Consider the following 18,192-nt stretch of genomic DNA (forward strand, 5'->3'; position numbering starts at 1 on the left):
TAAGTTTGTAAATAACTTTACAGGTTTTGTAGACTAATTTATAAAAGTCCAGTAGTGTTTATTTCATTGGTTTCATACAAGGTGATACAGGGTGATATATTCTCCACAAGGTGGTGGCAAACACCATTCCGGGATACGAATACTAGGAACCCACACAATGATCTGGCCCTGTATTCACAAAGTGTCTCAGAGTTGGAGTGTTGATCTAGAATCAGTTTAGCCTTTTATATCATAATGAATAATATTATATGGACAGATCCTAGTTCAACACTTCTTCTCTGAGAGGCTTTTGTGGATACAGGCCCAGAATACATACGGACTGACCAGGATAGGAAGTTTATTTCACTTTATTTTTTAAATACAGGTTTGTCTTCTTGAGAAAAAAAACATATATTTAGACCTGTAAGTTGAAATATAAATTTGGGATGGCTGTCAGGCTGTAGATACAGTTTTTGATAAATGTATCTTATTTGAAAAAGGAAGACTGGTTTATATTTTTATTAGCAAAGATCAAGAAAAACACAAAAAGCAATATTCTACCAAATCACAGTAAAAGCACATAGCACTGTAACATGTACTGAGGATGGATAAGGGGCCCTTCTATGAAATACCTATTTTTAACATTCCTGACAACGAATATCAATGTTTTTATTCATGTTTTGTCAACATTTTTACCTATTTTTCAAACACAAATCAATGACAGTATTTCAAGGTGAAATCAAGTTGAATTAAACATAGTTAAAACTAAATATGGATGTTGATTTAATGTTGAAGTCAGGTCTTTGCCTGGTGGGTTAAAACTAACCGAATGTTACCAATTAAGAGTACGAAATCCAAACTGCTCGCTAGTGTTTTCTACAATGTTTATGGTTTGAAATTATATGTGGCAGAATACTCTCTTGAGTGAAAATTGGGTACCCAACTTCCTGCCGGTGCCCCAACCACACAAACACAACATCCTATTTTTGTTGTTGACATATCCGGTGATTAATGGCTCCAACCCACATTTTCTTGGCCTGGAAAAGTAAATTAAAGCCACCCACATTTTAATCCTATTTTGCCCTCAAACAAACTGCAGGGGTCGATGATTGTGTTGTGGTATGAAATCTTACCAGAAATTGGATGGAGTTTTGTTCAAAGCAGGAGTTTGCAGTCACATTAATATTTGTAAATACACTTGCTGAATTATAGAGTTTAATTAATTGGTGCTTTAAAATAATACTAATTAGACATAAAATGGGATGAGTATCTAAAGTACTATAACATCCACTACTGGTGGTGCGTAACAATTGTATTATGCTCATTACAGATTGACAATACTTGCTGATATTTCCACACAGATTTTTTTGATAATATATAGATTCAATCAAAAACTAAAAAGCAGTATAAATGGAAAGATGTGGTTCACTTGAATACTGTAAAAGCAGATGTATCCTATCCACTAACAACAATATGTAGAAGACAAATACGAACAGCAATCTGAATACTAATAGAATCTAACCATCAAAAGCACTGACTGGTTCTAGTTCAAAATATCAGCATATCTACAATAGGATTTGTAATGAAATTATAAACTTGGGGCTTTATGATAATCACTGTAATTGACTTAAAGTCTGACATTTGTACACGATTTGATGCATAATTAACTACAGTATAAAAGTGGAAAGTAAAACATTGAATTAGTTCAGATCAAAAGCTTCGAAGAATCAAAATCAGCTGTTTTGGTTATTTTGCTTTAAAAAATATTATTTTGCTTTATAAGCACTTTTATGTTATAAGTTAACATCTGAAAGAGATAAAACGACAGCTTGTGGATGTCCTGAAAATGAGGCAGGCATACATTATTGTCCTTCTTCTCCAGGCATAGTGCCTGTACATCTTAGCATCAATCCTCTTACTTGAGGAAAGTTCCACATACAGTGGATCACATTAGAACAGAATAACTGTATTTTTTCAGAGAGGGGAGCCTCAGTTTTCTCTTTCAAATCTATTTTAAATCCATGACCTTCTCCATTTGTTTTGTAGGTGTCCTTGCAACCTCAATCACACTCCTTATGCAGACGGTCAGTCAAAATACCCACATGTCAGATTGACGTGTAATGTTTCCCAAAGCTGGTGAGCTTGATCTTCTCAGGGAGGATGATGTTGACAGAGCGGTCCCCCTCATCCTCGCTGTTATTGGCTCTCAACAGATGCTCTCTCTGCTGGCGCACCAGATGGCTGTACTTGGCGTTGGCCATCCATGTCTCGCAGCGGTTGAAGAAGATAATACCTGTGGTTCCCAGGATCACCAGGCAGGTGAGCAGGCCCAGCATCCCGAAACAGATGAGCTGACTGCGGGTGACCAGGCTGGCGGCAGAGGCCGAGTGAACCGTCTCCTTCAGGCTGATCTTGAGAAGGTCCCTCTCGGGGGGCCTTAGTAGTTTATGGAAGGCGTGGGCAGGTAGGCTGTAGTGTGATGGGGAGAGTTTGGCCAGCCTGAGTTTGGCTCTGGGCCTGTGTGGCTGCTGGGTCGGTGTACATTCATGTCCAGTGAAAGTGCACCCTGGGAGGCACAGACAATGGTACATCCCAGCCCTGTTCTTTTGGCTCCCCACCACGCAGGTGCCCCCGTTCCCACAGGGGGAACTAGCACAGGGGGAGAGGGGGTCAACATGGGTGTTGTTACAGGTGGGGCCGTTGAAGCCCGCGGGGCAGGCGCAGGTGAACGCAGGACCGTAGTCGGTGCAGTTGCCCCCGTTGAGGCAGGGGTTGGGATCACAGCTGTCCGTGTCAATCTCACAGAAGTCTCCAGCGAATCCGAGGGGACAAGCGCAGGAAGGGTAGGCTGCCAAGCCACCGGCATCGGAGCAGGTGCCACCATTTTGGCAGGGAGAGCTGAAGGGCAAACCAGTTCACTTTGATTTCTCTACAAAGTACACAGTATAAAACTGTACCAGGGATTATGGCAACATACAAGAGCTCAAGAGGGTTTAAATGTTGTTGTTTTTTAATCGGTCACATCTCAGAGGTTGTGTAAGACCATTCAAATGATATGTTTTGTTGTTAGCCAGTACTGTGTTCACAGCCACATGCTCACAGCCGTTCAAACAGGATGCCTTTTTAATCCTTATGCTGCACTAGACATTCACTCTAGACATTCACTCTAGACATTCACTCTAGACATTCACTCTAGACTTGAATTTTGTGTCGGGGTCCTCTCAGTCAATAACAGGCCAGTGTAACAAAGAGCAATCATAATGAGATTCAGTGAGACTATGGCGGTCAAGGAAGGCTATGGCGGTCAAGGTATTACCTATCAGTCTCCAGAGACAAGCCTGTGTCCATTTGAAAGGCAGAAGGGTTGATCCCCCAATGGATTCAATGGCACCTAATCTGGTATTGAAAAAGCTTCAGAGACTAAGGTTTTAATTAAGATAATGCAAACCATGTCAGAATTTCATACCCGTTTGTTAGACATGATCCCCTTTTCAGGTGGCAGCTCTCTCCTGTGTAACCAGGCAGACAAATGCAGAGGTATCCTCCCTGGCCAGTCTGGATGCATGTGGAGTTATCAGTGCATGGTTTAGATGAGCACTGATTGGTGTCTGGGAAAAGTTGATAGAATGTTGTTGGGAGAGGTCATCACACACACACACACACACACACACACACACACACACACACACACACACACACACACACACACACACACACACACACACACACACACACACACACACACACACACACACACACACACACACACACACACACACACACACACACACACACACACACACACACACACACACACACACACAGAGAGTTTGTTATGATTTTTTATCGCCACAATGTAAATTGAAAACAAACAAACCAGTGACAAGTAGACTATATTTGACACCTCCCCACCCATGGTGTCTTTAAGACAGTGGAGCACATAGAGCCATCAGAGACAGGAAATACTATTTTCTTTCAACCCTCAAATATATGCTTTCTCTTTCAGCTCGAGGTAAAGTCATAAAAATGTACATAAATATACAGTATATTGAAGATTAAACGAAGTATGTGCTATCGGTGAATCATTCAGCTGTATCTTACGGGATCCTACCTTATTCACATGGTCAGGCCTGACATGTGAGAGAAAGGTGGATTGGACTCACCTTGGTCACACTGGCTCCCCATCCATCCCTCTTCACAGATATGATACCCACCTTCACAGATACCCACCTTGGTCACACTGGCTTCCCATCCAGCCCTCTTCACAGATATGATACCCACCTTCACAGATACCCACCTTGGTCACACTGGCTTCCCATCCAGCCCTCTTCACAGATATGATACCCACCTTCACAGATACCCACCTTGGTCACACTGGCTCCCCATCCAGCCCTCTTCACATATATGATACCCACCTTCACAGATACCCACCTTGGTCACACTGGCTCCCCATCCAGCCCTCTTCACAGATATGATACCCACCTTCACAGATACCCACCTTGGTCACACTGGCTCCCCATCCAGCCCTCTTCACAGATATGATACCCACCTTCACAGATACCCACCTTGGTCACACTGGCTCCCCACCCAGCCCTCTTCACAGATATGATACCCACCTTCACAGATACCCACCTTGGTCACACTGGCTTCCCATCCAGCCCTCTTCACAGATATGATACCCACCTTCACAGATACCCACCTTGGTCACACTGGCTTCCCATCCAGCCCTCTTCACAGATATGATACCCACCTTCACAGATACCCACCTTGGTCACACTGGCTCCCCATCCAGCCCTCTTCACAGATATGATACCCACCTTCACAGATACCCACCTTGGTCACACTGGCTCACCATCCAGCCCTCTTCACAGATATGATACCCACCTTCACAGATACCCACCTTGGTCACACTGGCTCCCCATCCAGCCCACTTCACAGATATGATACCCACCTTCACAGATACCCACCTTGGTCACACTGGCTCCCCATCCAGCCCTCTTCACAGATATGATACCCACCTTCACAGATACCCACCTTGGTCACACTGGCTCCCCATCCAGCCCTCTTCACAGATATGATACCCACCTTCACAGATACCCACCTTGGTCACACTGGCTCCCCATCCAGCCCTCTTCACAGATATGATACCCACCTTCACAGATACCCACCTTGGTCACACTGGCTCCCCATCCAGCCCTCTTCACAGATGCACTGCCATGCTTTCTCACAGCTGCCATGAAGACAGCCAGGGAAGGGCATGCACTGCTTGCATGTTACACCCTGCCAGCCTGGTTTGCATCTGAAAACATGATTCAGATGAAGGGGACCATTGTTATGCTTCACACATGTTTTTACTCACCCAGATGAACTATTATTGGATGTTTCCACAGGGTGTATTATTGTATAATTGATTGGGAAAAAGTAGATTTATATATATATATATATTTGTAAAAAAAATAAATCTAAACTTGGAATTAGCAGGTTGAAAAACATAATTTTTTGTTTAGTCTGTGACGACTTGGCCGTTTGGAAATGGGGTGAAATAAGATGAAAATGGACTGCTTATGTTGATGAAACATGGTTTCTACAAATATTTAACATACTTCCGATGATCTATTATATAATTTAATTACCTGCATTCCTCGGGCTTTTCACAGTAGCCGTTTTCAGGATTGCACCCTGCGCTGCATTTAATAGCTTGGATATGTGACAGAGAAAACACGAGATTAGCTATGAAATGCCTTTTCAAACACCTCTAAGATAAAACAGAACATTCATTTAAAAGGAAAATATTCGCAGCAAGTAAGTGATTTATTATGAAGTTATTACATCTCTATGACAGCCGTTATGTAATGAGGGTACTATTGCTATAATGGAAACTATAATGGATGATGTGGTAAATTACCTTTAGTGATGGCAACACTCAAGATCAGAAATAACCCAAATGTTGTCAGGCACATCCTGATTTTCAGCATGCTTCTTCTCCTGTAAAATGAGCATTTGTCAAATCGCAGCTCAGTTTCTAATTTCTCTGGCAAAAATAACTACAGGGTTTCGTAGGATAACCCAATGCGCTCAGCACGACCAGTCCCTCGCCTCCAAAGAACAGGTTGACATTGTTGAAAAGTTGATTATACGTGCATGCAGCATCGGACATGAATTAAAATTCTTCATGCCCTTGTTCTGAAAGAATAGCCTACACACCACGCACTAAATAGCATAGGATACCCAATTACGCACGAGCACAAACGAAAATGCGACAAGAAGAACTATACCATAAAACGTTACGATATTAACCTAAATATTCACTGATAAATCAATAACTTTGCATAGAATTATACATTTTACCTATATCGCTTAGTTGTTCATCCAGCTAGTCAGTCATATTGGATGCGTCCAAGCATGGCACTATATTTACTGGAATAAAGACGGCGGTGTAGCTATTCAGACGTGAGGTTTTTGTGTGATAGAGTAGACAGCATTGTGGTCCACGCTTGGCTTCTCCTGTCTGATTTAGGAAAGGAGCTGTCCAGTCCTCTGACCTACTGAACACATGAGGGGAAAGGCACACGTAGCCTAACGTTATCTGTTCAATAACTTGCAGCGCAATCTATACAAACTTCTCAAAAGTATCGGTAGGGTTCGTTGCCATACTCATCAATTCTCATTTGTTTTGTAAGACGTCATTGTTTATGATACAGTAACCATTTAAACACTTATTGTCAATAACAATTGTCTGGTCAATTCTACAAAAATGCCAACTTAATTATATTCTACCCGCACTATTTCCAATTCTTTCCTCAGGCAAAAGATGTCATTTTCTTGTGCCACAAATAGAAGGGCTTAAACTCAAAGCTCTAATTTACGGGTTCTTCGTGTTCCCAGACTTTATTGGAGCTGCAGTAGACTAGGGGAGAGGATCTATTACAATATAAATATAATTTATAAATCTCGCGTCTCCATTTAAGTCAATGATGGTATAATGAGAAGTAAGTCAGGAAGAAAAAGCAGGAAGTGTACCCTTAAATCTGTGCTATGATTTGTTGAGTTAATTACAAAACAATGCATTCCATTGCATGACCCACATCAGTTATCATGACCCACATTCAACATTACCATGGCAATCCAGCATCAGTTGATAGAACATTCCAAAATAACATGGAGATGATTGCATCACAATACCAGGCAGCCAAATCGCGATTGTATAATGTGTTTACCAGTCAAATTGCCAGGTTTAGAGCTTCCAAGCCCGTTCCATTCATTATATGTATATGGCTATAGGTCGTTTTCATTAAAACGTCACAATACCTTCAATTTGGCTGATGGAAGGGGCAAGGAGACCGAGCACCAGTACCGATAAAACCATTGACAACTAAACTCAGCAAAAAAAGAAACGTCATCTCACTGTCAACTGAATTTATTTACAGCAAACTTAACGTGTAAATATTTTTATGAACATAACAAGATTCAACAACTGAGACATAAACTGAACAAGTTCCACAGACATGTGATGAACGGAAATTGAATAATGTATGCCTGAACAAATGGGGGGGTCAAAATCAAAAGTAACAGTCAGTATCTGGTGTGGCCACCAGCTGAATTAAGTACTGCAGTGCATCTCCTCCTCATGGACTGAACCAGATTTTCCAGTTCTTGCTGTGAGATGTTACCCCACTCTTCCACCAAGACACCTGCAAGATCCTGGACATTTCTGGGGGGAATAATGTGTGCCTGAATATAGAGGGGTTCAAAATCAAAAGTAACAGTCAGTATCTGGTGTGGCCACCCTCACAAACAACAGGTCCCAGACGTGCTCAATGAGATTGAGATCAAGGCTCTTCGCTGGCCATGGCAGAACACAAGACATTCCTGTCTTGCAGTAAATCACGCACAGAACGAGCAGTGTGGCTGGTGGCATTGTCATGCTGGAGGGTCATGTCAGGATGAGCCTGCAGGGAGGGTACCACATGAGGAAGGAGGATGTCTTCCCTGTAACACACAGTATTGAGATTGCCTGCAATGACAACAAGCTCAGTCCGATGATGCCGCCCCAGACCATGAAGTACCCTCCACCTCCAAATCAATCCCGCTCCAGAGTACAGACCTCGGTGTAATGCTCATTCCTTTGACGACAAAGCAAATCCGACCATCACCCCTGGTAAGACAAAACTGTGACTCGTCAGTGAAGACGTTTTTGCCGGGGATGTCTGGTGATGGCCTGCCTTACAACAGGCCTACAAGCATGCAGTCTAGCCTCTCTTAGCCTATTGCGGACAGTCTGAGCACTGATGGAGGGATTGTGCATTCCTGGTGTAACTCGGGCAGTTGTTGTTGCCATCCTGTACCTGTCCCGCAGGTGTGATGTTCGGATGTACCGATCCTGTGCAGGTGTTGTCTGCCACTGCGAGGACACTCCGCTGCCGTCCTGTCTCCCTGTAGCCTCTGCAGCTTCTTGAGTTGATTTTGGAGCCTCAGCAACTTCTAGAGTGTATCTTGGAGCATCAGTAGATTCTGTAGATGATATTGGAATATCACCAGCTTATAGAGTTGATCTTGGAGCATCAGCAGCTTCTAGAGTTGATATTGGAACATCAGCAACTTCCAGAGTTGATCTTGGAACCTCAAATGCTTCTTCAGTTGATCTTGGAGCCTCAGCAGCTTCTAGACTTGATCTTGGAGCCTCAGTAGCTTCTGGTGTATATTTTGGAACCTCTGCAGCATCTAGAGTTGATATTAAAGCCTAAGCAGCTTCTAGAGTTGATCTTGGTGCACCAGAGCTTCCAGAGTTGATTTTGGAATCTCAACAGTTTCTAGAGTTGATGTTGGTGCCACAGCAGCATCTAGAAACCCACCTGGGTTTGTGGGTAGTTGTTTTCTGTTTTGTGTCTGCACCAGACAGAACTGTTTCGTTTTGTTCAAGTTTGTTATTTTGTTTCAGTGTTCAGTTTGAATAAATAATCATGAACACATACCACGCTGCGCTTTGGTCCTCTTCTTAAGACGAGTGTTACTAGCTTACAGAGTTGATGTTGGAGCCTCTGCAGCTTCTGGTGTCGATATTGTAGCATCAGCAGCTCCTAGAGATGATATTGGCATGTCAGCAGCTTCTAGAGTTGACCTTGGAGCCACAGCAGCATCTAGAGTTGATATTGGACACTCAGCAACTTATATAGTTGATCTTGTAGCCTCAAGCATCTAGAGTTGATATTGGAGCCTAAGCAGCATCAAGAGTTGATCTTGGAGAATGATCAGCTCTTTAGGATTTTGGAGCCTCAGCAGCTTCTAGAGTTGTTTATGGAACCTCAAAAGCTTCTCGAGCTGATCTTGGAGCCTAAAAAGCTTCTAGAGATAATCTTGGAGCCTCAACAGCTTCAAGATTTGATCTTGGAGAATGATAAGCTCTTGAGGATCTTGGAGCCTCAGCAGCCTCTAGAGTTGATCTTGGAGCCACAGCTGCTTTCAGAGTTGACATTGGAGCCTCTGCAGCTTCTAGAGTTGATGTTGGAACCTAAAAAGCGTATAGAGATAATTTTGGAGCCTCAGCAGACTCTAGAGTTGATGTTGGAGCCTCAGCTGCATCCAGAGTTGATCTTGGAGCTTCAAAAGCTGCTTCAGTTGATCTTGGAGCTTCAGCAGCTTCTAGAGTTGATGTTTGATTCTCGGCAGCTTCCAGACAGTTAATATTGTAGCCTCTGCAGCATCTTGAGTTTAATTTGGAGCCTCTGCTGCTTCTATAGTTGATATTGTAGCAGCTTTTAGAGTTGATATTGGCGATTCAGCTCGGCACTTTCCGGGGTGGAGCTCGGCGCTTCGGCGCCTTCCGGGGTTGAGCTCGGCGCCTTCCGGGGTTGAGCTCGGCGCCTTCCGGGGTTGAGCTCGGCGACTTCCGGAGTTGAGCTCGGCACCTCGACGCCTTCCGTGGTTGAGCTCGGCGCCTCGGCGCCTTCCGGAGTTGAGCTTGGCGCCTCATCGCCTTTCCTGGGTTGAGCTCGGCGCCTCGGTGCCTTTCGGGGTTGAGCTCGGCGCCTTCCGAGGTTGAGCTCGGCGCCTTCCGGGGTTGAGCTCGGCACCTCGGCGCCTTCCGGGGTTGAGCTCAGCGCCTCGGCACATTCCGGGGTTGAGCTCTGCACCTAGGCGTCGTCCGGGGTTGGGATGACCTCGGATGACCCCTAAAGATGACCTCAGAGCCTTGGAGGCTTCTATAGATGACCTTGTTGCCTCGGAGGCTTTTATAGATGACCTCAGAGTGTCGGGGGATTCAAGAGTTGATTTCGGATCAGCAGCGGCTTCAAGAGTTGATCTCAGAGCGTCGGCGGCATTTAGTCTTGATATTGGAGCCTCGGCTGCATCTAGTGTTGATTTTGGAGCCTCAGAATCTTCTATAGATGATATTGGATTCTCTGTAGCTTCAATAATCGGGTGTTGTAGCCTCTACAGCTTCTAGAGTTGGTCTTGGAGCCTCAGCAACTTCTAGAGTTGATATTGGAGCCTCAGTCGTGTAAGCCTTTGTTGAATGGTTCAGTTGAAACAAGGAATTTCTTCTTCTGTTTTCACTGATTTGCTGGCCCGTCGCTGAGGATGTGCATCCGGTTAACTTATGGGTACCTTTCCTTCACCATCTCCCGAACTTGTTCAAGGTGTGCCCAGCTTGCTGGCGGGTCTTGCCTTCTTTTTGGGGAGATGGCGTAGAAGACAACGGCTGAAGGCTGTGCTCCTGCATATAATACTCCAGTGTGGACCTGCTGAAATGAACCGACTGGACTTCTATGGAGTGTTTGCAGAAGTAATTCTCACTGAAGTCCACATGAATCAAATACGGGTTGTGCTTGAGATTCTCCCTCAGCTCTCTGTATGCTGCATATTTCCATCTGATGTTGAAAAGGTGGTACCTGAACCCGAAGGTCCTGGAACTGACTGAAAAGTGTGTCCTTAGTTGTCGTCACCTCCTTCTTCACTATAATGTTGGCCCTCTGTTCTTCATCTTTGGAGTTCTCAACTGAAGATTGCGTCAGAGTAATTTCTTTGTTTGATTGGGTTTTAGATGTGAGCGTTAATGTGGAATTCCTTACACTCATCATACTCATCATATGCAGGGGTTTTAGACTTGGTGTTGCACACAGTGGCATCTGCTAAGATTTTTTTGGGCGATAAGCCCACAGCTGTACAGGCTGTTAGCCATGAATTGGAGAGTCTCATGGGTTTTATACTGGCACATCTCACGGTCAGATTCCACAACCCAAAATGGCCTAAAGGTGCAGAAGAAAGAGTACGAGATCGAGTCTTGACTTTCTGACAGGAACTTCCTGTGTAGATTCTTCATTGTGTCAGTCAGCAACCTTTGCATCTTCTTATTGTTTCGTGTGACAGTTTGTTTCATCCTACAGTCATGCGACTCACACCAAAAAGGATTTCACTTTTTTCTTGGATTCAGCAGTTGCCCGGTTTCTCTTCGTCCACACAAAAGGTACAAAGATCTCCATCTGATCCAGCCCTCTTCTTTGAAAAAACTAAAATATTCTGGGCGAGCCTTTGCAGTCAGCACTTCTTCACTATTTTCTCTGCACTTACTCTTGCAATCATCTGCCTCTCCTTCACTTTTCTGGTGTTGTGATATTTAGTTCTAATGCCTTCGACCAATGAGGAGTGCAACAGAAGGGTTTTTCTAATGGTTGGATGGACAGGATGATGCCTCAGCACAGCAATCAGAGGAGATTTGGAGTTCCCCTTAGTGCGTTTGAAATGTCTTGTATTTTTCTCATTTTCCAAGGTGGCTTGAAGTCTCTTGGTCTCTTTCGTGATCCTTTTCTTTTCATCATTGGTCTTTATTTGACCGTGACGTCTTTGTCGCAAACACAATCAGCACTATTAATATTGCAATCAGTAAACTAATCAATGAATCAATCAACAAATCAGTTAATCAATGAATGAATGAATCAACAAACAAACATAGTAATAACATGGATATGTTTAGTAATATAGAATAATGCACACATATTGTGAACTGTTGGGAACACAACTCAAATAGATCCTGACTAATAAAGCATCAAAGTACCCAGCTTCAAGCTTGCTCTAACCTTGAGGGCCCTGGTATTGGGTCATGTTCAGGAAGTGGGGGTTGGGGTAAAATATTCCCCGGTTGTTGCTCTGGCTTTTTCTTCTCTCTTTCTCAATTTTTCCCTTAGAACACGCTTCTCTCTCTCACTGACATCCGCAATTATCTTCTTTTTCCATGTCTCTCTGACATTCTCTTTCTCAAGGTCATTTTGTCTTCTCTCTGAAAAGCTGCTGCATTGAAGGAAGCTCTGAGTGATGGTGCCATTTCCTAACAAATGCATGTAACCATTATAATAGATTTGATATATATATATATATATATACAGTTGAAGTCGGAAGTTAACATACACCTTAGCCAAATACTTTTAATCTCAGTTTTTCACAATTCCTGACATGTAATCCTAGTAAAAAATTATCTGTCTTAGGTCAGTTAGGATCACCACTTTATTTTAAGAATGTGAAATGTCAGAATAATAGTAGAGAGAATGATTTATTTCAGACTTTATTTCTTTCATCACATTCCCAGTGGATCAGAGGTTTACATAAACCCAATTATTATTTGGTAGCATTGCCTTTAAATGGCTTAATTTGGGTCAAACATTTTGGGTAGGCTTCCACAAGCTTCCCACAATAAATTGGGATCGTAGGGATCCTTGCTCGCACACGCTTTTTCAGTTCTGCCCCCACATTTTCTATTGAAAATTGAGGTCAGGGCTTTGTGAAGGCCACTCCAATACCTTGAATTTGTTGTCCTTAAGCCATTTTGCCACAACTTTGGAAGTATGCTTGGGGTCATTGTTCATTTCGAAGACCCATTTGTGACCAAACTTTAACTTCCTGACTGATGTCTTGATGTTGCTTCAATATATCCACATAATTTTCCTGCCTCATGATGTCGTCGATTTTGTGAAGTGCACCAGTCCCTCCTGCAGCAAAGCACCCCCACATCATGGAGCTGCCACCCCCATGCTTCACGGTTGGGATGGTGTTCTTCGGCTTGCAAGCTTCCCCTTTTTCCTCCAAACATAACAATTGTCATTATGGCTAAACAGTTCTATTTTTGTTTCATCAGACCAGAGGACATTTCTCCAAAAAGTCAAATCTTTGTCCCCATGTGCAGTTGCAGACCGTAGTCGGGATTTTTATGGCTCTTTTGGAGCAGTGGCTTCTTCCTTGCTGAGCGGCCTATCTGGTTATGTTGATATGGGACTCGTTTTACTGTGGATGTAAATACTTTTGTACCTGTTTCCGCCAGCATCTTCACAAGGTCCTTTGCTGTTGTTCTGGATTGATTTGCACTTTTCGCACCAAAGTAGGTTCATCTCTAGGAGACAGAACTTGTCTCCTTCCTGAGTGGTATGACGGCTGCATGGTCCCATGGTGTTTATACTTGCATACTATCGTTTGTACAGATGAACGTGGTACCTTCAGGTGTTCGGAAATTGCTCCCAAGGATGAACCATACTTGCGGAGGTCTACAATTATTTTTTGAAGTCTTGGCTGATTTCTTGTGATTTTCCCATGATGTCAAAAGAGGCACTGAGGCACTGAGTTTGAAGGTAGGCCTTGAAATATATCCACAGGTACACCTACAATTGACTCAAATGATGTAAATTAGCCTATCAGACGCTTCTAAAGCCATAACACCATTTTCTGGAGTTTTCCAAGCTGTTTTAATGGTACAGTCAACTTAGTGCATGAAACCTCTGACCCAATGGAATTGTGATACAGTGAATTAGAAGTGAAATAATTTGTCTGTAAACAATTGTTGGTAAAATTACTTGTGTCATGCACAAATTAGATGTCCTAACCCGACTTTCCAAAACTACAGTTTGTTAACAAGACATTTGTGGAGTGGTTGAAATATGAGTTAATGACTCTAACCTAAGTGAAGAAACTTCCAACTTCAACTGTGTGTGTGTGTGTGTGTGTGTGTGTGTGTGTGTGTGTGTGTGTGTGTGTGTGTGTGTGTGTGTGTGTGTGTGTGTGTGTGTGTGTGTGTGTGTGTGTGTGTGTGTGTGTGTGTGTGTGTATGTATGTATGTATGTATGTATGTATGTATGTATGTATGTATGTATGTATGTATGTATGTATGTACACACACACACATACACACACAGTACCAGTCAAAAGTTTGGACACAGCTACATAAAAAATATATATATTTAGATTTTTCTATTTTCCACCATCATAATAGAAGACATAAAAAATACAAAACAACACATATGGAATTTTGCAGTCACCAAAAAAGTGTTAAACATTTCAACATATCAAAGTAGCCACTCTTTGCCTTGACAGCTTTGCACACTCTTCATTCTTTCAACCAGCTTCCAACTCATCCCAAACCATCTCAATTAGTTTGAGGTTGTGTGATTGTGGAGGCGAGGTCATTTGATGCCGCACTCATCACTCTCCTTCATAGTCCCACTAAGCACAAACCAGATGGGATGGCGTATCGCTGCAGAATGCTTTGGTAGCCATGCTGGTTAAGTGTGCCTTGAATTCTAAATAAATCACTGACAGTGTCACCAGCAAAACACCCCCACACCATCACACCTCCCCTCCATGCTTCACGGGGGAACCACACATGCGTAGATCATCCGTTCATCCACTCTGTGTCTCACAAAGACACGACGGTTAGAACCAAAAATCCCAAAATTTGGACCCACCAGACCAAAGGACAGATTTCCACCGGTCTAATGTCCATTGCTCGTGTTTCTTGGTCCAAGCAAGTCTCTTCTTATTGGTGTCCTTAAGTAGTGGTTTCTTTGCAGCAATTCGACCACGAAGGCCTGATTCACGCGTTCTCCTCTGAATAGTTGATGTTGAGGTGTGTCTGTTACTTGAACTCTGACATGAACTTGGTGGGTGGGGTGTGTAATTGAAGTCTTTGTTAGAAGGTGGCGTGTAGCAGCTGTTGGTCTGCGTTTTTCTTCCACAATGGACTGGGGCAGACCCACTGTAGTGCCCGAGATGTTCAGAGAGGAATATCTAGACTCAAAGAATGTTCAGTGTTGGCTCAGCGATATTCACTCTGCGGTCCCAGGGTCACTCCATGGCCTGTATCAACAACATCGGTAGATGCAGAGGGGTGGCTCTGCCCGGCATCGCGGCGGGGTAGGGGTCTTGCCCAGTGTCGAGGGCAGTGACTTTGGAGCAGGCCGCAGGATGTGGACCTTGCCCGATGTTGAGGGCAGTGACCTCAGGGCGGGCCACAGGGTGGGGACCTTGTCGGTGTCAAGGGCAGTGACCTCTGTGTGAGCAGCAGGGTGCATCATATTATTATTATCATAGGAGATCTCACCGTTGCTGCGGTCACCTTTGCTGGGGGGTTCACAGTCGCCAGGGGCACCGTCACCGGGGACACCATCGCTGGGGTCACCACCGCCGGGTGTCGCCGCCGAGGGTCACCGCCGCTGAGGTCACCGTCGCTGGGGTCACGGCCGATAGCCTGGTCACCTTCGCTTGAGGGCTCACTGTTGCTGGGGACACCGTTGCCGGGGGCAACAATTCTCCCCCTCTCCTCCGGTTTTGCTGCTGGGACTGGGTAGCTGCTAGAAGAGCAGTCCTGCACCTCCGTTCTCTCCAACTGGTCCAAACTCCTCTCAACTAGGTCCCATATCCTCTCAATCTTCTCTTCCAGGTATGCTGGAAGGCAAGCAGGGACATGCTCAACTTCAGATACCATTTCATTGGGAAAAAAATTTGAACTAAAAATCCAGAATATTACAAAATTATAATAATCTTCACAAAAAGGCAAAATAGGCCAGTCTTGTTCTCACCGTGCTAGCTGCCATTGGGTTGCCATAGCAACAAGTTCAGGAATTGTGTAGTGCAAGGGGAGGGGGGAGACCCTGTAAATAGCTATCTACTGTGGCAACTGAATCTAGCTAACAAGCTAGCTGGCAATGTCACAACCAGTGAGAATGCCCCAAAACACACACAAACGTCTGAAAGTCCACAGAAAAGATTGGATGGCTCACATTTTTTTTCACTGGTGTTGTGGTTCGAGATCTTCATTAAGTGTGAGCTATCATTAGCTAATGCTCAATCACCTCAGCAGCTAACCTTAACCTGGCTAGCACTGTGAATCTAGCTAACTAATAAATCACTACAGCAGATACGGAGGACGTGGGTGGAAAGACCACAACAAACCTTCTTTCCGTGATGTTTATTTTACACAAGCAACAAACACTTAAGGACTGACTAGCTCCAGCACAGAAAAATCTGGGATCTATGTCGGGTTCATACGTAAAGTCAACTCCCCTAAAATGACAATTACACAAACCATGAATGTGGTGCTGACTGGTGATTGGCCAAGACTATTGGTATGTAAAATGACAATCTTCTTGCAATATTGAAAAAAAAATGTTTTTATGATTTCTGCATTGACAGTTTGAAGTGGATCACAGACCAACACTACCACCATGTTGGGTCTGGACTTCAGGAACCGCCTCTGCTGACAACCCAATCTGTACGCATCACATCCATCGTCCACAACAAACACTTTAATTTTCTGTTAAATAAATCAAATACATTTTGAGCAAAGATTTGCCTACATTTGCATCTTTACAGAAAACGGGTATTGTGAATAGAGCCCTGGATTTACTATGCTGCATTTTTAAAACAGATATAGTAGAGATGTGCTTTGGATTAAATATGACAATGTTTGCCTTGTTGCCTGAATATGCTGCTGTATGCTCAGATATGTCACCTTCACGTGACGAATAACGATGATATTCGCCGCCTGAACAGATAAAATAATTTGGGTTCTGGTCATGAGCCAGATTTAGTCCATTTTCAGTTAGACATATACTGTATATACACATATATGTGGACACCCCTTCAAATAAGTGGAGCTCACAGAACGGGACTACAGAGTGCTGAAATGCATAGCGTGTAAAAATCGTGTGTCCTTGGTTACAACACTCACTACCGAGTTCCAAACTGCCTCTGGAAGCAACGAATGCACAAAAGCTGTTTGTCGGGAACATCATGAAATGCGTTTCCATGGCTGAGCACACAAGCCTGAGATCACCATGCGCAATGCCAAGTGTCAGCTGGTGTGGTGTAAAGCTCGTCGGCCATTGGACTCTGGAGCAGTGGAAACACGTTCTCTGGAATGATATTAACAAGATGGCGCCGGAGGGGAGGCTGCCGTCTTATCGGCTCTTAACCAAGCATGCTATTTTGTTAGTTTTTTCGCTTGTTTGTAACTTGGTTACCCACCTCAACCTGGACGAGGAGTTCTACTTCAATGAGTCGGACACAAGGGATGTACTACAGACATCCGACCAGGCCCAGATCCCCGTGACTCATTGGAAAAGGAAACGTAGGTTTCGCGGAAAGAGATCAGGATGCCTTGTGAGGATCAGGAGACGAGTGGCTAATATGCCCTTGCCTTCCATTCGACTAGCTATCATTCAATCGCTGGAAAATAAATGAGACGAACTAAAAGCACGTATATCCTACCAACAGGACATTGAAAACTGTAATATCTTATGTTTCACTGAGTCGTGGCTGAACGACGACATTAAGAACATACAGCTGGCGGGTTATACACTCTATCGGCAGGATAGCATCCTCTGGTAAGACATGGGGCGGGGGCCTATGCATATTTGTATGCAATAGCTGGTGCACGATATCTAAGGAAGTATCAAGGTATTGCTCGCCTGAGGTAAAGTATCTCATGATAATCTGTAGACCACAGTATCTACCTAGAGAGTTTTTATCTGTATTTTTCGTAACTCAAGATACCACCACAGACCAAGACTGGCACTAAAACTGCACTCAATGAGCTGTATTCCACCATATGCAAACAGGAAAACACGCATCCAGTGCTCCTAGTGTCTGGTGACTTAAATGCAGGGAAACTTAAATCAGTTTGAACTAATTTCTATCAGCATGTTAAATGTGCAAACAGATGGAGAAGAAATCTAGACCACCTTTACTCCACATACAGAGATGAGTAGAAAGCTCTCCCTCACCCTCCATTTGGCAAATCCGACCATAACTCTATCCTCCTGATTCCTGCTTACAAGCAAAAATTAAAGCAGGAAGCACTAGTGACTCAGTCTATAAAAAGTGGCTTTATCAATAAGTGGATCGAGAACATCGTCCCCACAGTGACTGTACGTTTATACCTCAACCAGAAGCCAT

General features: G+C 43.8%; 1 protein-coding gene across 2 annotated transcripts; it reads right to left on the reverse strand.

Moving 5' to 3' along the window:
• Positions 1–483: 483 nt before the first annotated feature.
• On the reverse strand, positions 484–6,559 carry LOC118362250 (protein delta homolog 1). Of its 2 annotated transcripts, XM_035742449.2 has the most exons (6): positions 6,328–6,559; positions 5,885–5,964; positions 5,613–5,676; positions 5,148–5,278; positions 3,446–3,587; positions 484–2,877 (listed from the first exon to the last, which is right to left on the reverse strand). In XM_035742449.2, the coding sequence occupies exons 2-6, from the start codon at positions 5,952–5,954 to the stop codon at positions 2,085–2,087; spliced, it is 1,200 nt and encodes a 399-aa protein (XP_035598342.1). In that variant the 5' UTR covers positions 5,955–5,964; positions 6,328–6,559; the 3' UTR covers positions 484–2,084. The 2 variants fall into 2 exon arrangements, with proteins under 2 accessions (XP_035598342.1, XP_035598343.1); XM_035742450.2 differs by lacking the exon at positions 6,328–6,559 and having other exon boundaries at positions 5,885–6,216.
• Between the last annotated feature and the right edge of the window lie 11,633 nt (positions 6,560–18,192).

The sequence above is a fragment of the Oncorhynchus keta genome, chromosome 29 (assembly GCF_023373465.1).
Source record: "Oncorhynchus keta strain PuntledgeMale-10-30-2019 chromosome 29, Oket_V2, whole genome shotgun sequence".
NCBI lineage: Eukaryota > Metazoa > Chordata > Actinopteri > Salmoniformes > Salmonidae > Oncorhynchus > Oncorhynchus keta.

What these genes read in the sequence shown, in the direction of transcription:
- LOC118362250 (XM_035742449.2), bottom strand. Translation starts at nt 5,954, where the DNA reads ATGCTGAAAATCAGGATGTGCCTGACAACATTTGGGTTATTTCTGATC. An exon ending in GAAAAGCCCGAGGAATGCAG is followed by an intron (nt 5,279 to 5,612) that starts GTAATTAAATTA and finishes TCATGTTTTCAG; the next exon opens with ATGCAAACCAGGCTGGCAGG. An exon ending in GGATCATGTCTAACAAACGG is followed by an intron (nt 2,878 to 3,445) that starts GTATGAAATTCT and finishes TTTGCCCTTCAG; the next exon opens with CTCTCCCTGCCAAAATGGTG.